Genomic DNA, 18,131 nt, shown 5'->3' with positions numbered 1-18,131 from the left:
TCCCCATTCCCAAATCTTGTCTGCCTACAAAGACTAGAATGATATAGTTTACGACTTGTAAACCCAGTGCCCATTGAAGACAGTCGGGTACGTCCATTGATACTTAGTAGGTACTGAAACAGATCTATGCTGAACTGCTGGACAGAACTGATACAGCCACAATTTTTACATGTGTATCAATGCTGCATATGTTTTATTGGACGCTTTTTGTCAAAAGAGGACACAATTTTTAATCATGAGGTAATGCCTATCCAAGAATGAAGTGACTTTAAAATCAAGCCCTGTCCTTCAACATTAAGGCAGTCTGGGGCCATTCATTTCTCTCATCATTGAGGCTAAGATTTTGTCATGGTTATTTTTGGTAAAAGTCAGGGACAGCTCATGACAATAAACAAAAATTCATGGAAACCCGTGACTTGATCCTGACTTTTACTAAAAATATCCTGGGAAAAGGGGGGGCCAAACAGAGCACTGCCGGGGCTTGCAGCTGCTCCAGCCCCTCTGCTGCTCCTGTGACGGGGCTGACAGCTGCTGCTCCAGCCCCAGGAGAGCTGACCCAACCCCAGCTGCTGCTCTGGCAGCCCCTGGGCTGACAGCTGCTCCAGCTCTGCCCCAGAAGAAGTCACAGAGGTCCTGGAAAGTCACAGACTCTGTGACAGAATCATAGCCTTACTGTGAATTCAGAACTCTCCTAGGCACCACCAGAGGGAGCTAAAACCACAGCAACTGCCAAGCTTTGCTACGGCTGCTTTTCTCCATCCCTAGAAGGCAAAAGAAAACTAATTCTATTGCAACTTTCTTCTCCTGAGCTGTTTGTAAAGGAGCATGCAATACCACACATGGCAATTTTAGGGGGGCGGAGGAGTGGGGGGTTAAAGGGTTAGAGGGATTCCTCTGGCCCAGGTGTGGTGTCTTCACCTCTAGCCAGAATATGATGGAGAGTCCAGGGGCACGCTGCCCACATATGTAGAATTTTCTAACTCAGACTCCTGTTTGCTAGCAGGCAGATAGAGTCTTTGTCTATTACTTTTGATGACATCTTCAACTCTACCTAAAAGATTAGCCTCTCTCTCATATCTCTGCCTGCTTTCCCACCTCTTAGGCAGCCAGTAATCTCCTCCCCCCACTGATAAGGTCAGAAATGTGGTGCCTAGATCTAAGAGGTGGCAGCACTTGGGACGGGTCAGTTTAGTGGTCACAGCCTACCCCCAGTGGAGGTTTATCATTATCAGTAGCAATAAATAACCATTATCAATTTACTTCCATGGTGTTGTCCTGCCATTCAGTCAGCTTCATGTACCCCCAGCCCCTCCCTTCCAACCCTTGCCAGAAAACTGCAGGCAAAATAATAAGGGCTCCAGCCACACTTCCCGCATGACATTCCTCCTACCCAACCTTCATTAGCTATATAGCTTTACCTCTGCTCCTCTCCCCCAACCTATTCTCTGCCCTCATCTCTCTGCTACCCACCCACTTTGCCTGTCTTGTGACAGATTTCTGTTACCAATCTGCCTGAGGCATCAGGTGATCAGGCTGAGGCCACAGGATCTTTAGGGGAGGAGATGATGAAACACACCAAGTGTCTAAATTTTAAAGCTTTATTAATAAAATAATAAAATAACAGCGGAGAGTGATGGGTGCTCCCCACATCACTCAGAGGAAGGAAGAACGTGTTAGTGCCCCAAGCCCTAACCCACTTTCATACTCACACAAGCTCTACCCGAGGCTGGCCAAGCCTGGGTATAATGTAAGAAGAAGAGGGGGAAGGATGGGAGTTCTGTCCTGGGCCCAGGTCGTCCGGGGTCTGCTGTAATCTCTGACTTGCTTTGGCTCTCGGGAGATTTTTAAGTCCTGGGTTTCTTTGGGGGTGTTTTCCTCCAGTGCCCTCTGTTCCTGGTGCTCTTTGTACTTGTCCAAACTGGCTCACTGTGGCCTCCTTGGCTTCCCAAAACACCCCGGCTCCAGAGATTTGTTTCCCCCCCCCCATTGGCCTTCGCCATCTCATTCACTCTCACTGCTTTCTCTACAGCCCTGCTCAACTTCGTTCTCCTCTTCTTATGGCTAGACAGCTGCAGATTTCTTGTCGTGTCCATGACCTTGGACTGGGGCCAGCAACTTATCTTCACACGGAGCTAGCTGAACTCAACCATCTCATGGTCACTGCCTCCCAGGTTCCCATCTACTTTTACTTCTACTACTAATTCTTCCCAGTTTGTGAGCAGCGGGTCAAGAAGAGCTCTGCCCCTAGTTGGTTCCTCCAGCACTTGCACCAGGAAATTGTCCCCTACACTTAACAAAAACTTCCTGGATTGTCTGTGCACCACTGTATTGCTCTCCCAGCAGATATCAGGGTGATTGAAGTCTCCCATGAAAACCAGGGCCTGCAATCTAGTAACTTCTGTTAGTTGCCGGAAGCAAGCCTCGTCCACCTCATCTCCCTGGTCTGGTGGTCTATAGCAGAATCCCACCACAACATCACCTCAATAGAGATTGATCTCCGCAAGTCTATCTATTTAACTTAACAAAGAGAAGGTTAAGGGGAGACTTAATTACAATCTATAAGTATCTACACAGGGAACAAATATTTAATAATGGGCTCTTCAAGGAAGCAGAGAAAGGTCTAATACAGGGGTCAGCAACCTTTCAGAAGTGGTGTGCCGAGTCTTCATTTATTCACTCTAATTTAAGGTTCCATGTGCCAATCAGACATTTTAACATTTTTAGAAGGTTTCTTTCTATGTCTATAATATATAACTAAATTATTGTTGTATGCAAAGTAAATAAGGTTTTTAAAATGTTTAAGAAGCTTCATTTAAAATTCAGTTAAAATGCTGAGCCCCTGGACTGGTGGCCAGGACCAAGGCAGTGTGAGTGCCACTGAAAATCAGCTCGCGTGCCGCCTTCAGCACATGTGCCATAGGTTGCCTACCCCTGGTCTAATATGATTCAGTGGCTAGAAGCTGAAGCTAGATGAATTCAGACTCGGGCTGAGGTGTAAATTTTTAACATGGAGGGTAATTAACCATTGGAACAATTTATCAAAGGTCGTGGTGGATTCTCCATCACTGGAACTTTTAAAATCAAGATTGGATGTTTCTTCTAAATTTCTTCTTCACACCCCATCAGTAAAATTTTTTTGAGCATGCACCCCCTGCTCCCAGCCAAACTGTCGAAGCAAAAAATAAAATAAAATAAAATAAAATAAAATAATAGCCGCTAGGCCTTCCAGCCGACCTGCCAAGGGAGGGGAGGGGGGAAAAAAACGGTGCTGCTCCGGTGGCACTCCTCCTGCCGCGCACCCCGAAGGATCCTCTTGTTTAGTTTAAAAAAACCAGAAAAATCTTAAGAATTTATGGCGGCTTTTTGTATTTTCTTAAATTTATCTAATTAATTTTAATCAAAATTGAATAAAAAACTATCGTACTGATGTTTATTGAGGATTAGATACTGATCCCCTTACTCAGCTCTTATGTTTTGTAGCATCGCTCATTGCAATGGGACTGTTCTTACAGTAAGGTGATAAGCAACATGAGTGAGGGTGTCAAAATTAGGACATACTTAACCATATCATTAACAAAAGGACAACAGAACAGATTTATGATGAATAGTTTCCTTCTGAAATTCACCATTTTGTGAATTGTATTCTTAGAAGTTGTGTTCCTTTCTCAGGTATTTCCTTTATGGGGTTTGAATCTAAATATACCGCATGATGTGGCAATAAATTGTCAGCACTGCAGAAATGTCGTCCAAATGTAGCCGAACTGCCGAGGGAGGGGGAAAAAAAAAAAGCCTCTCAGACTCCCGGCTGAACTGCCGAATGGGGGGAAAAAAAAGCAGTGCTGCTCCGGCGGCGGTCCTCCTGCCGCACACCCCAAAGGATCCTCTTGTGCACCCCCTGAGGTGCGCGCACCCCACTTTGGAGACACTGGTGTAGATGATCACAATGTTTGCTTCTGGCCTTGGAATCTCTGAATCTTCTCCTTTAAAGCCCATCATTTGCAAAGCTGAGCAAACAAAGTAAATCAGCCTACCTTCATCATTAGGGGCCTAAATAAGTAGCCTGATTAGCATGGTTTGAGGTGGCAAACTCTGTGTATGTCCACCCTGGGGTGCCTGCAGCATGAGTAGCCCTACCCAAGCGAGCTTTAATCTGGCTGTCCTGAACAGTAGCAGCAGGGCGGCAGCAGTGGCACAAGTGGCAGGCTGGCTTGTACAAGCCTCACCAGAGTCCTGGGGAGCCACTCCAGCAGCTAGCCAATCTGCCACCTGTGCAAGTACCACAGCTTCATGACTAGCTGTACTCATGCTGTCTTGAGCCAAGCTAGATCACTACAGTGCTGCAGTCACACCTCGGACTGCAGTCTAGCCAGACCTCGGCCAAAGTGTTCAAACCTGAGGGATGTGCCCATGGCCACACATTGCCTGTGGCAGAGCTGTGACTGATGCTGAGGCAGTCCTAGTTCCTTCTCCTCTAATCCTTCCTTGGGCTTATACCTGCTCTTATGGCCAAAGTTCACTTCACTTGACAACAAGTCTTCACTAGCTGGGGAATTTTACATAGCAGAACCATCCCTCTGATGAGGCCATGACAGAGACTAGCCCCAGGCTTGACAGATTAAAAAGGGTGTTTTCACAGTTCCTATACAAAGGAGCCATGGCTAGTTGCAGCTGAAGTTTCTGTAGGCTTTCTGATGCAGTGGTACAGATGCCACAACTGGGCACATCTATTCTAGCTGGTAATAAATGATCAGCACGGATCATTTTCTGTAACGTCTAGTTTTCTTGCCATTGGGTTTCTGGGTCTCATGCCGCATGGCACATTGTGGTGTCATTTACACCTGTGCAGCAGGGGTGCAATATTGTTACCCCGGAGACTGGTAGGAGCATTTTGCAGTGCTGCATACTACTGCACAGAGCTCAAGGCACTGCTGAATCAGGCTCTCTGTATCTTAGAGCAATCGCACATCAGGATGTTTCTCTCTTATTTAAAAGTGAGTCCCCTTTAAGTAAAAGTGCACAATGTTTTGTGATTACTTGTAAAAATGTACAGTGTTCCTGCATAGCTGCACTGTAATATATGGGTAACAGATCCTTCTAGGATATTAAACCATACATTGGGCTTGAGCCTGACTGCAAGCGTTTGCTTACACAAGCGAGCTCTATTATGCATGTTCTAGTCCCGTTGACTTGTGTAGGATATGTGAATATGCGTCTGCAGCTTGGGCCTTTGATGTTTTCACCAATGAAGGTGTGGGTCAGCTCCTCAGCTGGTGTAAGGCAGCATACCTGCACTCATGGCAGGGGAGCTATGCTTGCTTACAGCAGCTGAGGATCTGGCCCACTATCACTCTGAATACAAATAATTAGGCATCCTTCATGACACCGTGTAGCAAGTTCCATCCCACACTTCTAGCTCCTGAGTGCTGTGGAGTTGGAGCTTTAGGAGGTAACACAACTCCTCCCCCTCTTTTTCTTATACAAGTGGCGCTTTGGGTCTGGTGATGTGGCTTTCAGGGGGATGTTCTGAATCACATCATACAGCGTGAATATGCTGAAGGAGATCTGCTCATAGGGGGACCTCGTCCCATTTTCATACAGGCAAGCAAAGGCTATGGCTGGGATCCCAGTGGCTGAGAACTCAGAGTAGGCCAGTTCAATGTAGGCCAGATCTGAGTAGGCGCTGGGGCCTTCATAAATAACCCAGGGCTCTGTCCAGCTATCTGCATCCCTGGGGAACGTACTGAGATAGACGCCCATGTTGACTCGAGACCTGGAGCTGGTTGGATGGGAATAGAGCACCCATGTTGGGGTCTGGAAGAGGAAAGTGGATTTGGAAGCAGCTCCTGGTTCAGGCTGCCCCTGACCTCCACATGACACAGCTGAGGACATGGAATCATGGATCTCATGATGGCTGCTGGAAGGACTGGGCTCTTTAGACCCCGCCTGCTGTTGATGGTCCTGCAGCTGGCTGCCCAAAGACATGGCTGCTGGGTTTTCAACAGCCATATCACAGAGAGGGAGATAACAGTGTCTAGTGTTTTTTCTAGACAGCAGTAGGCAATCTGGGCCATTGATAGACCAAAGCGTGCTCCACCGTGAATGAGGGCTGCTTGGGGCATAGAAGAGAGGGGCTGGGAAGCCAATGATACTGCCATGACAGCCATGGGGGGGCTCTACAAGCCGCTGAACAAGCTGCCCCAAGTGGAAAACTGCTCCATCATCCGTGCTCAGCGCCTGCACTCTGAAGCCCAAGGGGCTCCTGGCATTGCAGTAGAGGACATTGCTGCCATCCTCCTCATCCACGGAGACCATCTGACATTCCACAGTGGGCAGGTTGGGGATGAACTCGCCGAAGCGCCATCTTTGGCCGTGGTCATCGCTGTAGAAGGTGAAGGAGTGAGGGGTTGTCTTGCAGAGCTTCCCAAAGCACTCCTTGCAGTCGATGTGGTAAGTGTAGGCTGGAACCAGTAGTCGTCCTGACTTGAGCTGAATTCCATGTCCAGGGCCTAGAGCAAAAGTGGCCCAATCTGTGCAGAAAAGAAAAGACCAATGTTGGGAACCTTCTCATCTACCCTCTCCATCTTCTCCCCCTAACTGTCTTTCCCTTAGAAATGCACTTAGTGCCAGAGCCAGGGGCTGAGCCTTTGAGTTTGATGTCCCCAGCACAGCATGTGGCAGCATCAGCATCCGTTATGCACCACTTCATTGTGCCTCTTTCCTGAGCTCCAGAGACCAGTTCTCCAGGGAAAAGGGTAGTTCTGTCTCCAGCTTCATTCACTCCTCAGCCTCTTTGCCAAGGATGTCATTGATGGTGCTACTTGTGAGAAGCCCAGCTGTCCACTGGAACCTGAGCTGAGAGCCAGGAATGTCATTGAGCCCTGTGTTGTCATCTCAGCCCACCGAGCATGGGATGCAGAGCCTAAGGCAAGCAAGGCTTCTCCAGCAGCAACTGAGGGGATGCACAAGCCCAGCTGATCAGGCTCTTTCCCCTAAGTATCTTGCCATGGCAACAACTGATCAAAAGAGAGAGAACCTTGCAAATATTGACTTTCTCCCATGCTCCACCTCCTCACCTTCTCTCCTGACCCTGGTGACTCTGCTCATTCTTTCCTGCTGTTCCTATTGCCTTGGGCCTGGCCATTTACCAATGCTGGGCAAGCAAAGCTCCAGGCTGCAGGAAGTGCGCTTCCTTCTGACTGACTCCCACACACAGCTTCCTAGGAAGCCAGGAGACAGCACTTTGCCCCAGCCACCTCTGAACCCCTTCGTTCTCCCCTGCCCCCTGCCTAGCTCTTGAGATCTTTACCTGTGATGGACCTGCCAATGACCTGCTGTGTCAGGTCAGTAACCTTGCTCCAGCTCCGCCCCTGGTCGGAACTGGACACGTAGCACAGGCGGGCGACATTCTGGCCTGTGATGATCTGATAGGCCTCGGGAGTCTTGCCCAGCACAGCAGTGAAGAAGAGGAAGACAATGCCTGTGAATTCATCGTAGACAGGACAGGGGTTCATGGACCGATGGTGCTTCAAGGTTGCAGTCTCCAGTGCTCTCATGTCTTCCCACTAGCAGAAGAGGGCAGGATGGGATTACTGGCTCTCACTGACTCTCTCTCACCCATCTTTTCTCCTGAACTGTGGCCTTTGTCTGTTCCCTCACAAACCAGGTCACCTCAGCCATTGTCCCACGCTGACTCCATAGCTCTGGCCAGTCACCATCCTCTTTTTGGTTGCTCTCCCTGCTGGAGCTGGAGGTGTTGCTGCCTTTATGAAAATGGCAGTTCTGCACACCTCACAGCAACTTGCACAACAGACAGGCACATTGGGCCTGCTCCTTGGGTCATGTCATGCCCGAGGCAGGACCCATGGGTGAGAACAAGATCAGGTCATGTCATCTTTATCTATCCTTCCTCATTTGAAAGCCCCACAGAGGAAACCCTTCAGGCTGCTCTAAGTTATATCATGTTACACAGGGTTGTCTGTTCCAGCCACACAACCCATTGGTCCCCTGTCATGCCCCACACCAGTGGGGTGGGAAAGGGTGATGTACAGCCAGCCATGGGGACTCCCCCAGATCTGGCCCTAACTATTTGGTTGTTCCAGGCAGCTGACCCATTAGTTGATTTAACAGCATCGGCCTTGCCACTCACCTCTACGTAGTTCCTGTAGAAGGTCCCTCGTCTTAGCACCAGCAGGTTTGCATGGGCATCATCAATACTCAGTCTCTCCTCAGCAAAGGCCAACAGCTTTGCCATGCAGGGGATGTAGAGCAGTGCTGGGATGCGGTAAGTCACTCCGTTTGGCTCCCTCTCGAACAGCACAGTGCGAGCTGGGAAATGGCGCGATCCCATCACAGCTGCAAACAGGGACAAAAAACATGTAAACCCCCAACAGATGAGATATAATAAAGGGGAAAATACTGGTGCAGTTACCTGTGTCTGTATCCTTCCTCCCCCCACCACACACACATTCCCTTGGGCCGCTCCAGCAGTGCCCAATCAGGTCTCCAGTCATTGCCGGTCTCTGGGTAGTGACCCATGTCCCACTCCCTCCTGACCAGAGGTTTTAAAGCTGCCTTAGACTGGAACAGCCCCAGCAAGCTGCCTGCCTAACTTCCGGCACCTGTGCATTGCTGTCTCTCTGAAGGCTGTGAACAGTGTATTGTCAGCAGTCCCACACAGCTCTTCTTAAGCAAACACATTTATTCTTCAGGTAAAAGCATTACAGAGAAAACATGTAAAAACAATAAACAGATTTAAAACATACTAAATACCACAATCACCCCATAGTCTTACAAACCCCTAGCAGGCCAAAGTCTTGTCCCACCCTTCTGCTAGGTTTGGGCCTCTTCCCCTGTCACTCCCACCCCCCGGGACAGACAGCCCCAGCCATTTGCTGGAGCACAAAGAAGGCCTGTATCCGTTTAAACTCAGTCTTTTTACACCAAATCTTCATTTGACTCTCTGGAAAACCCAGTTTGACCCAGACATCCCAAGGAGTGGGGCTTTCCTGGAATTGTTCACAATCTCCAAGGTAATCACCCCCCCCTAATTTTTAGTTCCTGGAGGTGCTGTGGTAACCTTCCCCCACAGAGGAAAACATAATCATACATCAACCATTTATAAATTTAATACAATGGTCCCCAGAGATACTGCATGGACTTGCAACATCTGGCACAATCACCACCTACTCAGCACATGACGTAGGCTGTTCGGTGCTGCAGGATGGTGCATAGTCAGGCATGGAACATTTTCCTAGCACAAGTGAGAACACCAGGGAATGCTTTCATCTAGACAGCTGGATGCATGAGCCATGTCCAGGGTAGCTGCTTGTCAAGGCCATGGGGCACCTCCAGACAATGACCTGCCTGATGTCAGCCAGGAACTCCAGGGAAGAACCTTGGCCATCCTTGTCTTCTATTCATTCGGCCCAGCCTGGACCAGTCAAGGCCCTGATATGGAACCCAGGGAGCATGAGGTTCCAGTAGCATATGCATGGGTCAAAACATTGTCTATAGTCTTCACTGAATAATTTATATCTCTTTTTTAAAGATCATTTGTATTAAGTTTTCAAGTGAACAAAAAGAGCTGCCACCACCACCTGGACCAATCCCTGTTAAATTCAAAATCAGTATGCGGTTTGTGATGCAGTGCTGAAATTTCTGTGAGCGTAGCACAACACATGTGGACACCTTGAAGCTACTGAGCATAAGACATGGCTAGAATCACAAAGGGACTGAGGTGTTGCAATGCTCAGTGTGGCTCCTCCTTGTTCCTAGCCCCCTTGCTGCACAGTGGACTCCTCAGGCCCCAGGGAGGCCACCCAGCTCCCCATATAGTGCATGGGGTGAGTTTGGTGCCAAACACAGGGATTATCAGAAACCAACATGCTGAGCAAGGAGCTAGGAATGAAATGCAGAGGAAAGGGGCAGGGCTCAAGGCCCAGATCCACAAAAGTTCTCAGGTATCTAACTGCCATTGATCTGGGCCTCTAGGCAGCTGACTGAAACCTAGATTCAAATCCAAGCTCTGACTGACTTGGAGTACGGTTCAATGCAGGTCTCCCACCTCCCTGGTGCGTGCCCCAACCATCAGGTTATGGGGTATTCAGGAGGGGCCTCTCTCTTGGAGAAGTTATTCCAGTTTATATGAATAAATATTCACTGGAGCAGGGACTTGAGCCTGACTTTCCCACATCCCATCTGAGTACTCCAGTCACTGGACTACAGTGGAATAGCTTCAGCAGGAGAAATTCCTGTCACAGTTTAGGGCAATTGCATCTATATTCCCCCTCCATGGTCCACCAAGGACACCCACTCTATGTTCCTCAGCCATCACCTCTCTTGCATAGAGATCTGCACCTCTCTCCCTTCTGACCGAGTTTTTTCCAGGCTGTACAATTCCCTGCCTACACTGTGATATCCTGAGCAAGCCAGTGTTTGCACGTTGCTTTCTCTCTGAAGGCTCTGAACAGCTGTAATTGCCAGCAGTTATAAGTTACCACACAGCCCAGTATAAGCAAGCACCTTTATACTTATGGTGAAAGCATTACAGAGAAAACATTAAAAACAACAAAAACTTACATGCAGGCTAAAAACCTTACCACAGGTCCTCCACAACTCCAACCCTGGTCACTGGTGTGTGTCAGTCCTTCAGAATCCACAGCTAGGTTTTCCCTGTGGTTACAAGTTCATGATTGTCTCTGATTCGGAATCAGAACAGCCATGAACAGTTTAGTCTTTCCTTTATACAGCTTGGGCCTTTGATCCTGGCCTCAGGTAATAGGTGATCAGCAAACAAAGGCCCGCTCTGTAGCTTTAAAAGCCTGGCTTTTTGCATAGCCAGAGGGAATCTGCATTCATCTCTCCCTAGATATTCCCCAGGAAAACGACTTAACATGCTTTGTTCCAAGAAACCATAGTTGTCTGGCACATAGTTTAGCCCCCAGGTCTCAGGTCTGTCATGTCTCCCACCTTGAAAGGTTACATACAATCCTGGCCCACAATAATACATAAACCCTTCATTTAATACAATGGACCCCAAAGATACTTAATTCAATAAGGTTTCCCTAGGATGTGGCAGGAGCTTGCCATGTCTGTCACAATTCCCACCTCCCATTCATCTGGGAGACTTGTGATCAAGACCCTGCTCCAAGTCAGGCAGATCAGGGAAGTGAATCTGGGTCTTTCACCTCACAGGTGAGTTCCCTGGCCACTGAGTGTCACTCATGAATATGCCCACTCCTGCCCTGTGATGCCCAATGAAACGTTAGATGTGGGGCAGGAGCTGGACTCCGGTGGTTTTGCACATGCCCATGAGCAAAACTTAGCTGGCAGCTGAGCTGGTGTTTTCAGAATGTCAGTGGCAGCTAACTGTTGGATTTAGGCACCTTCGTCATATTGTGGATCTGATTAAATATGTTTCGATATAGATTAAATCTCAGGGAAAACTTCCTAAATGTAAGAACAGTAGGACAATGGAATAGACGCCTAGAGAGGTCGTGGAAGCTCTTTCACTGAAGTTTTTTCAAAGGGAGGCTGGATAGTCACCTGTCTTGGATGGTTTAGAAACAACAAATCCTGCATCTTGGCAGGGAGTTAGACTAGATGACCCTTGCAGTCCCTTCTAACCCTGTAGTTCTATGATCTAGCCCACAGTACGTAACCAACCCCAGCACGCAATAGCAGATAAATATTGATAATCCGGAGAACCTGCAAATAATTTAAAGGACTAAACATCACAAATACAAACTTGTGAACAGATGCTGTATGTATTCTTCACAAGATAATAAATCCTTCAGAACTTCCCTCTGTCAAATACATTAAATATCAGTTCTGAGAGATATTGACATGGCTGAACTGAGCTGACTCCAAGGATTAGCTGCATATCTTTGTCACATGTAAACAAAACTATCCTTTGGGTGAATCATCTTAAAATAGTCAAATCCTAGAGAGCTTTCTGCTTCTTTTGGTTCATGTTTAAAGGTGGTGCACCCTCTATAACATTTTGGGAACACAAAAAGAGGTATTTTCCCAGAATGTATTCTTTGACCATCCAAAAAACATGTTGGTAGTCCGTCGCTAGCAATGATGACAATGATGATGCAATTCTCATCTATGGCCATGCATATGGATTCACCAAGGGCAAGTCATGCCTGACCCACCTGATTACCTTCTATAATGAGATAACTGGCTCTGTGGATATGGGGAAAGTGGTGGACGTAATATACCTTGATTTTAGCAAAGCTTTTGATACGGTCTCCCACAGTATTCTTGCCAGCAAGTTAAAGAAGTATGGATTGGATGAATGGCCTATAAGGTGGATAGAAAGCTGGCTAGATTGTCAGGCTCAACGGGTAGTGATCAACAGCTCAATGTCTAGATGGCAGCCAGTATCAAGTGGAGTGTCCCAGGGGTTGGTCCTGGAGCCAGTTCATTAATGATCTGGATGGTGGGATGGATTGCACCCTCAGCAAGTTCGTAGATGACACTAAGCTGGGGGGAGAGGTAGATACACTGGAGGATAGGGATAGGGTCCAGAGTGACCTAGACAAATTGGAGAATTGGGCCAAAAGAAATCTGATGAGGTTCAACAAGGACAAGTGCAGAGTCCTGCACTTAGAACGGAAGACTATAATGCACCGCTACAGACTGGGGACTGACTAAGAGGCAGTTCTGCAGAAAAGGACCTGGGGATTACAGTGGACGAGAAGCTGGATATGCGTCAACAATGTGCCCTTGTTGCCAAGAAGAATAATGGCATATTGGGCTGCATTAGTATGAGCACTGCCAGCAGATCAAGGGTAGTGATCATTCCCCTCTATTCGACACTGGAGAGGCCACATCTGGAGTATTGCCTCCAGTTTTGGGGCCCCCACTACAGAAAGGATGTGAACAAATTGGAGAGTCCAGCAGAGGGCAATGCAATTGATTAAGGGTCTGGGGCACATGACTTATGAGGAGAGGCTGAGAGAACTTGGCTTATTTAGTCTGCAGAAGAGAAGAGTGAGGGAGGATTTGATAGCAGCCTTTAACTACCTGAAGGGGGGTTCCAAAGAGGATGGAGCTAGGCTGTTCTCAGTGGTGGCAGATGACAGAACAAGGAGCAATGGTCTCAAGTTGCAGTGGGGGTGATCTAGGTTGGATATTATGAAAGACTATTTCACTAGGAGGGTGGTGAAGGACTGGAATGGGTTACCTAGGTTGGTGGTGGAATCTCCTTAGAGGTTTTTAAGGTCAGACTTGATAAAGCTCTGGTTGGGATGATTTAGTTGGGGATTGGTCCTGCTTTGAGCAGGGGGTTGGACTAGATGACCTCCTAGATGATTCTATAATATGACTCTGAAGTCCGAACTCTGATGTACAGAGTCGGCCACATTGAGGACATGGGAAGTCCACATCTATGATGTTTGATGGTGCAGCTCTGTGGTGCCTTTCATGTGCAGCCTGGAGATGATTTCATAGATCCCGCTCAAGCCTGTTACATTCTGATCTTGTCAGAGGCCACCAGTGAGCCCTGTTACGAGCCATTTACTCGAGTTCTTGGATATTGATGGAAGCCCACTGGAGACTGCTCTTCAGGTTATCTTTGAAGTGCTTATATGGACAACAATTCTTTCTTTTGCCATGCCTCAGCTCCCCGTACAAGACCTGTTTTGGGAGACGGTGGTCTTGTATTCTGACGACATGTCCAGACCACCTAAGTTGTGCTCTCAGTAGCATTTCCTTGATGCTGGTTGTGTTTGCTCTGTCAAGGACCTTAATATTGGTCTCTCTGTCCTGCCAGCGAATGCTCATTATTGAGCAGAGGGAGCGCATGTGCAATTGTTCAAGCTGTTTAATGTGCCATCTATAAAGAGTCCATGTCTCAGATCCATACAAGACAGATGTTAGAACCACTGCACTGTATATCTTCAATTTGGTGGAGAGATTAATGTTGTGTTGGTTAAGGGTTTTGGTTTGGAGTTGGCCAAGGGCCTGGCTGTCTTTACTAATTCTGGAGGCAATTCCCTTATCAAGGGACCCATCACTTGAGATGGTGCTTGAACTGATCCACATTTTCCAGCTATCTACCTTGGATGAAGATGGCTGGTGCTGGGGTATTGGAATGAGGTGCTGGTTGGAACAAGACCTCTGTCTTCCCAAGACTTATGGTAAGGCCAAAGAGCTGGGATGCTTCAGAAAATCTATCAACAATGACATGAAGGTTGTCATGTCTATGGGCCATCAAGTCACAGTCATCTGCAAAAAATGCCTTGACGAGAAGCCTCTCCAGTGTTTTGGTCTTAGCATTGAGTCTTCGAAGATCAAAGAGGGAGCCATCGAGTCTGTAGCAGATGTACCGTATATACTCATTCATTAGACTGTTCATTTATAAGCTGACCTCCCAAGATGGTTACGTAAAAATAGCAAAAACTTTATGATCCTTTCATAAGCCGACCCTATATTTCAGGGGTTGGCAAACTTTGGCTCCCAGCTGTCAGGGTAAGCCGCTGGTGCGTCCGGATGTTTTGTTTACCTGGAGCATCTGCAGGCATGGAGCCCCTGAGCTCCCTGTGGCCACGGTTTGCTGTTCCCAGCCAATGGGAGCTGCGGGACCCCACAATTCTCATTGGCTGGGAACGGCCACAGGTTGCTCAGGGCCTCCATGCCTGCAGATGCTCCAGGTAAACAAAACTACAATATTTAGATATTCAATTCAATGATTCCATAGAGTTTAAAATCATCAAATTTTGGTGGACACCCAATTATAAGCTGATCGCCGCTCTTTGATGCGTCACTTTTTTACCAAAAATATTCGGCTTATGAAGAGTATATACAATATATCCCCTGATTCAAGTCCCTTGTGGCATGGCTGAGGACACAGGCAAAGAACAAGTTGAACAACACTGGAGCAAGTATGCAGTCTTGCTTCACTACGTTCGAGATTTCAAATGCGTCAGAAGAGTCATCACTGGCGAGCACTTGCACTGTCATGTGGCCATGGAACAGATGGATGATTTGTATGAACCTTCTTGGGCAGCCCAGTTTATGTAGAATAGCCCATATATCCTTTCTGTTGACCATTTCAAAAGCTTTGGTCAGGTCAACAAAAATTGCATACAGGTCTATGTTCTGCTCTAAACATTTTTCCTGGACCTACTTTACGACAAAGATCATGTTCATAGTACTATGACCTGGTCTGAAACTACACTGAGCTTTTGGCAGATTCTCCTCAGATATGTTTGCAATGAATCTGTTCAGTAAAATGCTAGCTAGTATTTTCCCTGCTGTACATAGGAGAGAAATTTCTGTAATTTCTGTAATTTCTGCAGTCAGCTTTGTTGCCTTTGTTTTTGAACAGTGATACAATAATAGCATATTTGAAGTCTTGTGGCATTTCTTCTTCCTCCCAAATGCTTCTCAAGATGTCATGAAACACCTCTACAGTCTCTGGGCCTGTTACTTTGTACAATTCTGCTGGAAGACCATCCATTCTGGATACTTTGCCATAGTTCAATTGTTTGATGACTTTCATGACTTCTTCAATTGATGGAGAGAGGTCGAGATCCTCTTTGATGGGTTTCTTGGGTAATTGATCAAGGACACGCTGATTGACTGTGGATAGTCTTTTGAATAAAGGTGTTAGGCCCATCTCTTTATGATTCCCTCCTTGTCTTTGGTGAGGGTTAAGCCATCTGCTGACTTCAGGGGCACTGTGCCAGATTTAAATGGTCCATATACTGCTTTGAGAGAGTCAAAGAACATCTTTGCATTGTTTGTATCTGTGTAATGCGGAACTTCTGCAGCTTTCCTTTCCCATCATTCATCCTGCATTCTCCTCAGTTCAGACTGGGCCTTGCTCTGTAGTACTTAAACCTGCCTTTCTCTGACATGGAAGTGAGATCATTCTGCCATTCAACAAATGCTTTTTGCTTGTCACTTAGGATTTTGAAAATGTCCCCATTGTTGTCATCAAACCAATCCTGGTGTACCCTTTTCTTTGGCCCCAGCACTGATTTATCTGTGTCAATAATCACATCTTTGAACAGGGATGGAAGCTGGAGGCATGTAAGTAAGTATAGCGGTCAGTGGGTTTCCGGTATAGGGTGGTATTTATGTGACTGTGCTAATAAACGATGGTCACATAAATACCACCCTATACCGGAAACCCACTGACCGCTATACTTACTTACATGCCTCCAGCTTCCATCCCGGACACACCACACGATCCATTGTCTACAGCCAAGCTCTAAGATACAACCGTATTTGCTCCAATCCCTCAGACAGAGATAAACACCTACAAGATCTCTATCAAGCATTCTTAAACCTACAATACCCACCTGCTGAAGTGAAAAAACAGATTGACAGAGCCAGAAGAGTACCCAGAAGCCACCTACTACAGGACAGGCCTAAAAAAGAAAATAACAGAACACCACTAGCCATCACCTACAGCCCCCAACTAAAACCTCTCCAGCGCATCATCAAAGATTTACAACCTATCCTTAAAGATGATCCCTCACTCTCACAGATCTTGGGAGACAGGCCAGTCCTCGCTTACAGACAGCCCCCCAACCTGAAGCAAATACTCACCAGCAACCGCACACCATACAACATAAACACTAACCCAGGAACCTATCCTTGCAACAAAGCCCGATGCCAGCTCTGTCCACATATCCATTCAAGTGACACCATCATAGGACCTAATCACATCAGACATGCCATCAGGGGCTCATACACCTGCACATCTACCAACGTGATATATGCCATCATGTGCCAGCAATGCCCCTCTGCCATATACATTGGCCAAACCGGACAGTCTCTATGCAAAAGAATAAATGAACACAAATCTGACATCAGGAATCATAACATTCAAAAACCAGTGGGAGAACACTTCAACCTCTCTAACCACTCAGTGACAGACTTGAAGGTGGCAATTTTGCAACAAAAAAACTTCAAAAACAGACTCCAAAGAGAAACTGCTGAACTTGAATTAATATGCAAACTAGATACTATTAACTGTGGCCTAAACAAAGACTGCGAATGGTTGGGTCATTACACCAATTGAATCTATTTCCCTATGTTAAGTTCTCCTCACACCTTCTATGGGCCATCTTAATTATCACTTCAAAAAGTTTTTTTTCCTCCAGCTAACGATAGCTCATCTCAATTGATTAGACTCTGCCTGTTGGTATGCATACTTCCACCTTTTCATGTTCTCTGTATGTATAAATATCTCCTGTCTGTGTGTTCCATTCTATGCATCCGAAGAAGTGAGCTATAGCTCACGAAAGCTCATGCTAAAATAAATTTGTTAGTCTTTAAGGTGCCACAAGTACTCCTGTTCTTTTCACCCAAGAAATGTACATGCACCACTACCTTGGAAAAACAATTCAAAATGAGATCATACAGTTACTGGCAACAAAAGTCAAACAGAAGATTGTGGCAGATCGGAAGTCAGCAAGATATTACTCTGTTTTCCTGGACTGCACACCTGACATCAGCCATATGGAACAAATGACTTTAATGGTGCATTTTGTAACAACTACAGAACCTAGTGAAAATGTCCATGCAATGGTGACTATCAGAGAGCATTTTCTAGAATTTATTGACATTGATGTTACTACTGGAGCTGGTATGACAAATATGCTTCTTAAAAAGCTGGAAGATACAGGAATTGCGATAGCTGACATGAGAGATCAGGGTTACGATAATGGTGCCAACATGAGAAGAAAGAACAGAGGAGTGCAGACACGGATCCGAGAATTAAACCCTCAAGCTTTTTTTTTTCCCCATGCAATTCTCATTCATTGAACTTGGTGGTCAGTGATGCAGCATCAGCTTCTAGAGAGGTTGCTGAATTTTTTAATGTAATTCAAAACATCTATGTATTTTTTTCTGCATCAGCTCATCAATGGCAAATTTTGAAGCAACATCTGGGAACACCCTCTCTGACACTGAAACCACTGAGTGCTACACAATGGGAAAGTCAAGTGGAGGCGATAAAGCCTATCAAACACGAAATTGGAAAGATAGATGATGCCATAGTTGCCATTATGGAGGATAATGCTATGACAAGAACTGTTCGTGGGAGAACAGTGGCAGAGGGAAATGGAATCACCAGAAACATACATAACTTCAAATTTCTGTGTGGCTTA

The 18,131-nt window shown here is 46.6% G+C and overlaps 1 protein-coding gene across 1 annotated transcript; it reads right to left on the bottom strand.

Moving 5' to 3' along the window:
• Positions 1-5,439: 5,439 nt before the first annotated feature.
• NEU4 (neuraminidase 4) lies at positions 5,440-8,347 on the bottom strand. Its single transcript, XM_045030606.1, has 3 exons — positions 8,147-8,347; positions 7,307-7,562; positions 5,440-6,527 (listed from the first exon to the last, which is right to left on the bottom strand). The coding sequence occupies exons 1-3, from the start codon at positions 8,345-8,347 to the stop codon at positions 5,440-5,442; spliced, it is 1,545 nt and encodes a 514-aa protein (XP_044886541.1).
• Between the last annotated feature and the right edge of the window lie 9,784 nt (positions 8,348-18,131).

The sequence above is a fragment of the Mauremys mutica genome, chromosome 9 (genome assembly GCF_020497125.1).
Source record: "Mauremys mutica isolate MM-2020 ecotype Southern chromosome 9, ASM2049712v1, whole genome shotgun sequence".
In the NCBI taxonomy this organism is placed as follows: Eukaryota; Metazoa; Chordata; order Testudines; family Geoemydidae; genus Mauremys; species Mauremys mutica.
The sequence above is the reverse complement of the archived record's forward strand: the minus strand, read 5'-3'. Positions and strand labels throughout refer to the sequence as shown.

What these genes read in the sequence shown, in the direction of transcription:
- NEU4 (XM_045030606.1), bottom strand. Translation starts at nt 8,347, where the DNA reads ATGGGATCGCGCCATTTCCCAGCTCGCACTGTGCTGTTCGAGAGGGAG. An exon ending in TCTACAGGAACTACGTAGAG is followed by an intron (nt 7,563 to 8,146) that starts GTGAGTGGCAAG and finishes CTCTTCTGCTAG; the next exon opens with TGGGAAGACATGAGAGCACT. An exon ending in CATTGGCAGGTCCATCACAG is followed by an intron (nt 6,528 to 7,306) that starts GTAAAGATCTCA and finishes TTTTCTGCACAG; the next exon opens with ATTGGGCCACTTTTGCTCTA.